A 10,538-nucleotide genomic window follows, 5' to 3' on the forward strand; every position below is an offset into this window, starting at 1 on the left:
CCTTGGTTTCTTCCCTTGAGAAAAGGTTTCAAACAAAATTTCCCACCTCCTCATAGAACCAGAAGCAGCTTAATGGGTCCAGGTGTCTTTGGGGGGCAGTCAAATGCTTTGGAACTGCAGTGATGGTTACACAAGTGATTGTGCTAAATGTCACCGAATTTCACACTTTTATGGATCTATTTTTGTGCCCTGCAATTTTACCACAATAAAAATTAAATTTCAAAATGGCTTTAAAATCTATTTAATTACCAGTGTGTGGGCTGTCAACTTAACACAGGCTGGAGTTAGTTGAAAGGAGGGAACCTCAATGGATACGATACCTTCACTAGATCTTAATTTTCTTAATTAGTGATCGTTAGGGGAGGAACCAGAACATCACTTTGTTGGTTTTCCCGGGTTCTCAAAGAAAGCAGCCTGAGTAAGCCAGGAAGCAAGTCAGGAAGCAGCACCACTCTATAGTCTCTGCAGCAGCTCCTGCCTCCAGGTCCCTGCCCTCTTTGAGTTCCTGCCCTGACTTCTTTCAATGATGACCACCAATATGGAAAGGCAAGTCAATTAAACCCTTTCCTTCACAACTTACTTTTTGGTTATGGTGTTTCATCACAGCAAAAGAAACCCTAACTAAGACAACCAGGAACTAAGAAATTACTTCCTCTTTAAAGAGGTAATGTAAAGATCATTGCAGTTTGAACAACTTTCACCTGTTTCTCTTAGACTATAGTCATCAAATGTACAGGTTTGTGTTTCCTGAGTTGGTTGCATTTAAATTGTACCCATCCTTTAATGTTATGGTTATCCCTGCAATCTATTCAAATGACTGATGATTATAGCTGTGAAAACAGCCACATTTTAATGAAAGGCTCTTTTTAAATCTCACTGTGTAAACCTGAGTAGCCTCATGTGCCACATCTAAGAAAACTTTCCTAGTTTGGGGAGATGGTTCTGTGGATAAAGTGCTGGCACAATCATGAAGACCTTCCATTTTCTTCATCCTTCAGTATGCACCAATTTTTAAAGAGTGGTAGCTGCATGTGCAATTATGGTATTATGCCAGATCTCTTGGAATATTTTACTTGCTCTTATTTGAACAAATATTTACAGAAATATTTGTATATAATTTTGAATAAACATTCTAAATTTCAGAGTGAACTGTTGTCTTAGGAACTATTAAACTTGAAATTTAGCCATGTCAAATTAGTGAAGAAAATACTACAATCGAAAGAACCTGGATGTACTTATTTATGTGATTTCAGAAATATAAATATAATACATAAATGCATTTGGATATTCACATTCTGATTTTATAACCAAAGTAGAACAAAAAGAAAACATAATAAGAAACAGCATGATTTCTACATTGCCAAAATCTGTAATTGTGCTGACTTGCTCATTTTTTATAACCCAGGCCACATTATTTCCTAGAACAGTCTTTGGGTATTTAATTTTATATTATTGAAGTTAAAAAGGACAAGATAATCAATTAAAATTAGATTGCTAAGAGAAAGAGAAGGACAGAGGAAAGAACAGTAAACACACTAATTTGAGAAGTAAATGTCAAACCATTTGTATTTCAAAATACAAATTTAAATTAAAGCAGTTAATTCTACCGCAAACCTGCTTAGAAAACCTGAGGGGAGAAAACGATAGATTTGTGCTTAATCACATTGGACTCAAAGTATTTGTTTCTGTGAGTTAATACTATTAAAGGAATTCTCATTTAATTTATTTTTCTTAAGAAACAGACAAAAACAAAGGTGCAAGAGGAAACAACAGTAGAAAAATATTGGCACATCTTAGAAGCTAGGAAACATTTTCATCTCTGTTACTTCCTTTCTGCTAGCAAGTGCTGGGAGAGCAGAGGTAATCCACGAAAAGGGCTGTTATGTGCCCTGTGAAATAGGGAGTTCTCAGGACAAAACAGTGTGCCTCAGAAGATGGGCTGACTCAAGAGTTGTTTTTAAAGTTTATGCACTGAGTTATTGACCTCCCAACTCTTTTTGAATCGTGGTGATCATTCTTCTCAGAATGGCACAGGAAAGTGAAGCTTGTACCAAGAGCATATTGTGCCAGAGAAGCTCTATATTCCAGGATATTAGCATGGCAGGACTTGAAGGAGGGAGGCCATATTGACAGGGATAAGAAAGGAAAGGTGTTCCTCATTGAATGGGGAGATTTTCAATACTTTGTCATGCTTACCCTGTTAATACTGACCATTGGTTTTCTTTTTCTATGTTCCTATCTGCACAGGGAATTGGTCCTGTTCAGCATGAGTAGCAACAAAATTTCTAAAGAAACTTCCTGATTGAAAGGTTCAAGAGACTTCAACAAGCTTATGGGATTTTAATTATCAGTGTCCAGTGAAATGTAGATAAAAAACTAAGGATTCCAAATCAAACATTGGAATTTTTAAATTCTCACATAAATTTTTATTAACAATTATATATTTATGGTCTTCACAGGTTTATCTAAGTCCTTCCTAACTAAAAGTTTATATGCTTTGACAAGTGTCATTCTGTTTCTTCCTCCAGTGTAGCCTCTGGAATTCTTTTCTTCCTTTCATTTTATAAGTTTGACCTTTCTAGATTCTGCATATAAGTGAGATAATATGGTATTCTTGTTTTTATATCTTGCTTATTTCATTTAGCATGTCTACCAGGTTCGTTCACATTATTATTAATCACACAATTTCCTTTTTTTCTTTTTTTCTTGATTTTTATTGAGCTCTACATTTTTCTCTGTTCCCCTCCCTGCCTCTTCCCTCCCCCTTCAACCCTCCCCCAATATCCCCATGCTCCCATTTACTCAGGAGATTTTGTCTTTTTCTACTTCCCATGTTGATTAGATTGATATAAGTCTTTCTTAGGATCCTCATTGTTCTCTAAGTTCTCTGGGATTGTGGTTTGTAGGATGGTTTTCTTTGCTTTATGTTTAAAAACCACCTATGAGTGAGTACATGTGATAATTGTCTTTCTGTGTCTGGGTTACCTCACGCAAAATAATGTTTTCTTGCTCTATCCATTTTCCTGAAAAATTCAAGACATCGGTATTTTTTCTGCTGTGTAGCACTCCATTGTGTAAATGTACCACATTTTCCTCATCTATTATTTGGTCAAGGGACATTTAGGTTGTTTCCAGGTTCTGGCTATGACAAACAATGCTGCTATGAACATAGTTGAGCACATGTCCTTGTGGCATGATTGAACATCCATTGCATACATACCCAAAAGTGGTATTACTGGGTCTTGAGGAAGGTTGTTTCCTAATTTTCTGAGAAATCACCACACTGACATCCAAAGGGGCTGTACCAGCTTGCATTCCCATCAGCAATGCAGAAGTGTTCCCTTCTCCCCGCAACTTCTCCAGCATAAGTTGCCATCAGTGTTTTTGATCTTGGCCATTCTTACAGGTGTAAGATGGAATCCCAGAGTTGTTTTGATTTGCATTTCTCTGATGACTAAGGGTATTGAACATTTCCTTAAGTGTCTTTCAGCCATTTTAGATTCCTCTGTTGAGAGTTCTCTGTTTAGGTATGTACTCCGTTTTTGTAAATTGGATTATATGTTCCTTTGGTGACCAATTTCTTGTGTTCTTGTATATTTTGAAGATCAGACCTTTGTCTGATGTGGGGTTAGTGAAGATATTTTCCTATTCCATAGGTGATCATTTTTTCTTGTTGACCATGTCCTTTGCTTTACAGAAGCTTTTCAGTTTCAGGAGGTCCCATTTATTAATTGTTTCTCTCAGTGTCTGTGCTGCTAGGGTTATATTTAGGAAGTGGTTCCCTGTGCCAATGCATTCAAGTGTATTTCCTACTTTCTCTTCTATATGGTTCAGTGTTGTTGGCTGTATGTTGAGGTCTTTGATCCATTTGGACTTGAGTTTTGTGCATGGTGAAAGATACGGATATATTTTCATTCTTCTACATGTTGATATCCAGTTATGCCAGCACCATTTGTTAAATATGCTTTCTTTTTTTCCATTTGATATTTTTTGCTTCTTTGTCAAAAGTCAAGCGTTCAAAGGAGTGTGGATTAATATTCAAATCTTTTATTCAGTTCCATTGGTCCTCCTGTCTGTTTTTATGCCAGTACCAGGCTGTTTTCAGTACTGTAGCTCTATAGTAGAGTTTGAAGTCAGGGATTGTGATGCCTCCAGAAGTTCTTTTATTGTACAGGATCGTTTTGACTATTCTGGGTTTTTTTGCTTTTCCATATGAAGTTGTATTTTACTGAAATTTGTTTGGTGAGGTTGTCCTTTTAAACTGACAAAATATCTCAGCTATCAAACTGCATCAGAGATCTTTGAGAAGGACAAAATTTTACTTGAGTTACCGCTTAAAAAGCAACAGCAAACTTACTTGTTTGGCACTTACAATTACTCCTCAGGGTCCTCCATGGTCACTGTAGGTCATATTTGGGCCTTTTGCTGTATAGTGCATGGCCTGCCAGACTCCAGAAGTTCCTGAGGGCTAAGACATCTGTAGGAAGGCAAGCATACCTTGACTTGAGCAGCTAGGCTGTCAATTCCAGTGATTCTGTCCATGTCTGGAGATCTTCAGTTTAGATGAAAGGCAGTTTACCCAGTGGTCAGCGTTCGGCAGTTGAAGCGAACTGCAGATGGATGTTGTTTTGTGCCCATTGGTGTTGTCTTCTGTCTTCTTTGGAGGAAACGGAGTGCTGCTGCTAGGAGCCAACCTGTCTCTTTTTGTTATGAATTTTTTTTAATAATTACATATTTAAATGCCATATTTCCCAGATCTCTGAGAAGTTGAGGGCTGTTTATCAGGTACAGCTACAGTATAGAATCTGCCTGGAGATCTGGGTCTGAGCTTGACTGTACTGGCTCTTAACTAAACAGGTAAGATTTACACATGTAAAAGGACAGAAAGTAGAAAAAATTGCTTGCAATAGAAGGTTAACAGCAGAACTGACAATATTAGAAAACATCTTAATATATTTGAAATGAGGGTTGAATTAAACATATTTTTGTAAGAGATGTAAAAGTCCATACCAGTTTAAAACACGAGAGTTATTGTTTTGCAGTCTGAAATGAGATGCAATGAATAGACAATTAGAATATTAAGCGCATGGGCATTTACGTTACATGTATGAACACACACAGAGTGAACAGGAATTGGATGAAGTTGATGCTCTTGGTGGGCCCTACCAAAGGCATGCCACTGCACAAAGCACATATGTAACAGAGTCAGCAAAAGGAATTTAGAAACAAAAACATAAGTACTGGGGTACCAGGCAGAGTATCCCTCAGTAAAGATGGCAGAACTTGGTCACCTGACCTGGCTTTCAGCCAAGATGGTGTTGAAATAAGGAGCGGCGGCGGGGCTGCGTCCCCAACACCCCAGCAGCTTGGCTAGCTTATGCCCGAAATAACAACACACAAACTGTATTCATTTAAGAACTGCTTGGCCCATGAACTCTAGCCCTTACAGGCCAATTCTCGCACCTGGACTAGCCCATTTCTAATGATGTGTGTAAGCACCCCAAGGTGCGCTTACCGGGAAGATTCTAGCCTAAGCCCATCGTGGGTTGCAGCTGCCTGGGAGAGCAGAGCATGGCGGCTGTCCGGTCCCTCTGGAAGCAGGGCAGAGTCTGACCTCACTTCCTCTTCCGCCCAGAATTCTATTCTGTTTACTCCTCCCATCTATGTTCTAACCTATCAGGGCCAGCCAAGCAGTTTCTTTTATTGCTCAGCCAATGAAATCAACAGATTGATATGACACTCCCACATCAAGATGGTAGTAAAGTCACCTGACCTCAGTTAAGATGGAGGTAAGGTCACCTGACCTCAGTCAAAATGGCAGAGGTCACATGTTGTTTGTCAAAGCCATAATTTTTTGAGCTGCAGGGATTTTAAGTTTAATAATAAGAGAGACCTAGAGGCATGTTCTGCCCTGTGGTAGAGCAGCCATGTCACAAGCTGCAGTGGGGAGCAAAAGGCTGGAATTGAAAACATCCAACTTATGGATCTGACCAATCTTGTTGGCAGAAGTAGCAGCAGCAGGGACAGTTTGAGGAAACACCTTCCATTTGCCTATGCTCTGATAGTAGTTAGAAAGCTCTCATAAAAGTGGAGCCAGTGGGACACCAGAGGAGCGAGGGTAGGAGCTGAAGAAGTAGGGTGTAAGGTCTGGGGTTTTAGAGCCTCTAAAAGGCATTCATCCCAGAGGGGGACAGACATGGAAAGCTTGCTACCCATAGCTGAATCTGAAAACCCGTGAAATTGTGGCACCACAAGACTTGTAACGGGACATCTCCCCCTATAGGTAGGGTGTAAATCGGTGTGAATATTGCAGGAGTCATGGGAGAGTGCCCTCCGCCTGCGTGTAGGATGCAAAAGCCCAAGTGGATCCTGTTAGAATGAATCAGAAGTCAGAGAGGCCAGAGGCCACTCCGAGTGGCCTTTTTCAGCAAGGGGAAAAAAAAGAAAAAAGAATCTGAGGGACCCTGGGCCCCCAGTCACAGGTGGATCAGCTCTGGGCCATCCAAACACAATCTTAGCTAAGGGAAGCAATGCAGAGATGAATGTCAGTGCAGGGCTCAACTCTCTGTGTTTAGGGGTTGCTTCCTCCGTTTCTAGGAACACCATAAGATTGTCGGGAACTGACCGGTCAATTCCTCAGGTTTGGAGAAATGGTTAAGCTGACCACAATGGGGGAATCTCACAAATTGAAGCCCATTGTGTGCATAGAAATCACGCTGGAGAAATCACACTCAGGCATATGGAACTCATGGTTGTTGTGGGAAAAAAATACCCCAGGAGAGGGGCTTGGGGAGGGAGAGCCTTCTGAATCATGGCACCAATGAAATGGTAAAAATAAAATTGCAGCAGGAATTCTTCAGGTCTCCAAGTGGCAGCAGAGGGCAGCGGGTCCCCAAAGCAGCCAGTCCTAGGCAGGGAATGGCACAGGCCCCAGAGTGGTGGCAGTGGGCCATGTGGCAGCAGGCAGTGAACAACGGGTCCTGAGAGCAGCTAGTCCCAGGCAGGGATGGCACAGTTCCCCCAGTGGCTGCAGCAGGCCATGAGGAGAGAAAGACAGAGGGCATACTACGAGACCATGGTGCAGTTCTCCAAAGGTGGCTGGTTCCAGGGAGGGAACCACATGGCAGACAAGAGACAGATAGATAGGCCAGCCATGCATGAAGGCATAAGTAACAAACAATGCCACACCAGTTTGGAATTATGATTAATAGGGTGGTATTTATTTAAAGAGGAAAAAACTTACAGATCACCGTCCCAGACAACAGCCCTCTGTGCAACCAGGAAGGGAGTCTAGTCGCCATTGGAGCAGGAAGTGAAGAGAGAGAGGAGAGGGAAGTGGCCGCTTTTTGAAAGGGAGAGAGACCACGCCCCAATGGGCTGGTATCTCAGCGACTATAGGCTGGAGGAGCGGAAGGACCTCCCGCAACACATGCAGAGTGAAGTTGGATATTTATTTAATGGGTTATGGAAGGGAAGGGGGAAAGGAGAAGAGCAGAGAGAGGGGAACAGAAAGAAAGAGACAGAGAGACAGAGAGAAACAGAAAGGGAGAAGTGGGAAGAGGCAGAAGCTGCCTCTTTGAAAGGGAGATGGAAAAGGAAGAAACTCTGGCTGGAAGCTGAATATCAGCTTGCCTTCTTGTCCTCTCCCCCATCAGCCTCCCTCCTTATTGCCTTCCTTCATTTTCCCCTTCTTTTTCTCAGCCTCTCCTGTGGGGCTGTTCTTAAGTTAAGCCTAATTCCTGGATTTTTTTTTAATCCTGATATCAGCAAGAGTTTGTTTTCTCCCCACTTGCCCAGGTGCCAGCAGACCCCAAGTAGTTAGTCATCCTGTGGATGTGCCCCAAAGTGCCCCAATGCATGTAACATCTGATAAGCTGATGTGTCTCCAAAGCTACAGGAACCAGTCGCTGCTTATCTGACCACTGAAACAGCACAGGCTGGACTTTCTATGACCTTATAAGGTTCCTTCCTCTGGCCCCTGCTGCCTCTGAGAACACGAATGAAGCACCCTCGATATTATTCCCCCAAACTGATGACATTTCACCACATGGACCCAAGAAGCCATTTTTCCTAGAGTAAAAAAATGTCCCTTGCACCCTCTGGATAAGAAAGCTCTCCACTAACACAGCCTCCAGGTTGCTATTCCCCCCATGCACATTGTACAAATGGCTGATCAGGATGCACCTTTGGTCCTGCCCATGCTCTGTCTGTTCCCCTCTCAAGCATGCCAGGACAAAGCTAGGGTTTGAACCCAGCACTCTCCCTCCTCCCCCTCCTCTTCTTCCATAGCCCTCTCCTTCCTTCTCTCTCCCTTCTTCTCTAAATCCATCTTCCAACCTTTCTACTCCTCATTTTCTTCCTCTTCATTCTCTTTCTAGTGCTTTCCTTCTGTCTTGCCCCTTTTCTTCATCTTCTTCCTCTTCCTATTGTTTCCTCCCCACTCTCTTTCTCCATCCTCCTTCCCCTACTTGTTCTCCTTTTACCTTCTGCCCTTTACCACTGCTACCATATCTTTTGGGTTCTTCTTTTTTCCTTCATCTTCCACTACTTCTCTTCCTCCTCTTCTACTGCCCCTCCTTCTTCTGTTCTATCCTCATGTTATCTTCCTCTTCCACTTTTTTCTCCTTTCTTTTATATTCCATTTTTCTACTCCTCTCCTTCCTCCTTTCCTTCTCCTCCTTGCTTTGTCTCTTCTCATATTCCACCTTCTGTTATTTCCCTCTTCTACCACTCCTTCATTTCTCCTTTCTCCTTTCCTCTTCCTCCTTCTCCTCCCTCATTTTCTCACCTTTCTCTCTCCTTCTCCTCCCTCTTCTCTTCTTTTTCTTCCCTCAACTCCCCTCCTCTCTTCCTCTTTCCCCCTCACCTTCTCTTCTACCTCTCCCCCTCCTCTTTCTACTCTCCCTCCTCTCCTTCTCCACCCCTCCATTCATTCCCTATCTTTCTCCTTTCCCTCTTTCTCTTCATTCTCTCTTCCCTCCCTTCTTCCCTTCCTATCCCTCATCTCCTTTTCCTCATCCATATCTTTCTCCATATCCTCTTGCGCCTCTCCTCGTGTTTCTCCTCTTTTCCTTCCTTTCCTTTTCTTCATTACCCTTCTCTGTCTCCTCCCACTCTTTTCTTCTTCCTCCATTGTCTTCTCTCCCATCTACTTTTCCTCCTCCTCCTCCCCATCTTGTCTTCCTTCTCCCATTTCTCCTTCACCTCCTCCTCTTCCTGCTCCTCTATCTCCTGTCCTTTTCTTTGTTCCCCTCCTCTTCTTTCCACCTATTTCTCTCCTCCCCTCACTACCTCTCCCTCCTCACCTCCCCCTCTCTAGCCTCCCTTTCACTTTATACCCATTCTTCCTTTTCCTTCTCCTCAGTCCTTTCTCTTTTTCTTCCCATTTCTTTCACTTTTGAAACCAAGGAGTAAACCTAGGGCCTCCTTAGCTATATCTCCAATCTTTATACATTTCTAAACAATTTTATATTTTAAATTATGTGTATGCATATGTTTGGAGTATATCCATTATTTTGAACGTTTAGCCCTGGGAATGAGTGCATGTTATCATATATATATGAACACCTAATAGAAACTCATAATGTGTAAGAATAGAAGCACCAACATTCAAGCAATGTTGTCAAATAAGCAACACAAATTCCTTTAGTGAACATTTATTTGTCATTGAAATACTGATAAAGCATTTAATATTTTTATTGCTGTTCACAATAATAAGCAGACTGAAATATTAAACCCTGTTATACTTTGACAATTTTCAAGAACAACTATAATAAAAACAGCAAACACACAAATGTTTACTGATCCAGGTCATAACAGGGAGTGGTCAGCTGACCTTCACAGGGCTTGGCAACAATACTCAGCAGAAGCCACTTTGTAATTGCTGGCATTAAATAGAGAAGTGGAATTCTCAGCTAGGTATTTAAGGAAATCGTGCAGATACCTAGACACTCGCATAAGACTATGCCTACTAAGGAGGGAATGGGTCAATACCGTCCCAATTTGAGTAAATAATCGTAGGAGGTGTGGAGCCCCATAAACCTGAGACATTGGAATATGAGGATAAGCTAGGTAGATTTCGGCAAACTGGGGCTTTTCAAACTTGCAGAGTAGCTGGGTGCCCAGCATCCTGTTGAAGTACTCTCTTATTCCATATACAAGTTCATCAACAGAATATTCCCTATCATCAGCCTTTCCCTGTGATTTCACAAAAGTGACATACTCCGCGAGAATAGTATCTACATTCTTCTCAGCAGGGAGTTGGAATAACTGCTTATGCTTGTTTATCAGTTCCCAGTCCTCAACAAGACATGGCTTAAGTTCATCAGGCAACTTCAATTCAACTCCCATTCTCACCGTCCCTGCCTGCCCAGATTGACCAGTGGTGACAGTCCCAGCCACATTCTGGTGAGGAATCTGTGGTACTGTGCTGGTACCACTGCCAACTCTGTTTTCTTGAATATTCTGCATGTTCTTTGCCACTGGCATGATAGGTGCAGATCCTGAAGAAGAGGGTTTCTCCACAGGAAAGCTTTTGT

General features: G+C 42.0%; 1 protein-coding gene across 1 annotated transcript; it reads right to left on the bottom strand.

Moving 5' to 3' along the window:
• Nucleotides 1–9,837: 9,837 nt before the first annotated feature.
• LOC126512839 (mortality factor 4-like protein 2) lies at nucleotides 9,838–10,350 on the bottom strand. The gene has a single exon (XM_050160839.1). It carries the CDS (start codon nucleotides 10,348–10,350, stop codon nucleotides 9,838–9,840), a length of 513 nt encoding a protein of 170 aa, XP_050016796.1.
• Between the last annotated feature and the right edge of the window lie 188 nt (nucleotides 10,351–10,538).

Source organism: Alexandromys fortis, unplaced genomic scaffold (genome assembly GCF_014885135.2).
Source record: "Alexandromys fortis isolate MF-2015 unplaced genomic scaffold, M_Fortis_MF-2015_v1.1 scaffold_83, whole genome shotgun sequence".
Taxonomy (NCBI): Eukaryota; Metazoa; Chordata; class Mammalia; order Rodentia; family Cricetidae; genus Alexandromys; species Alexandromys fortis.

Excerpts from the sequence above, each read along its gene's own strand:
- LOC126512839 (XM_050160839.1), bottom strand. The coding sequence starts at position 10,350 with ATGGGAGTTGAATTGAAGTTGCCTGATGAACTTAAGCCATGTCTTGTT.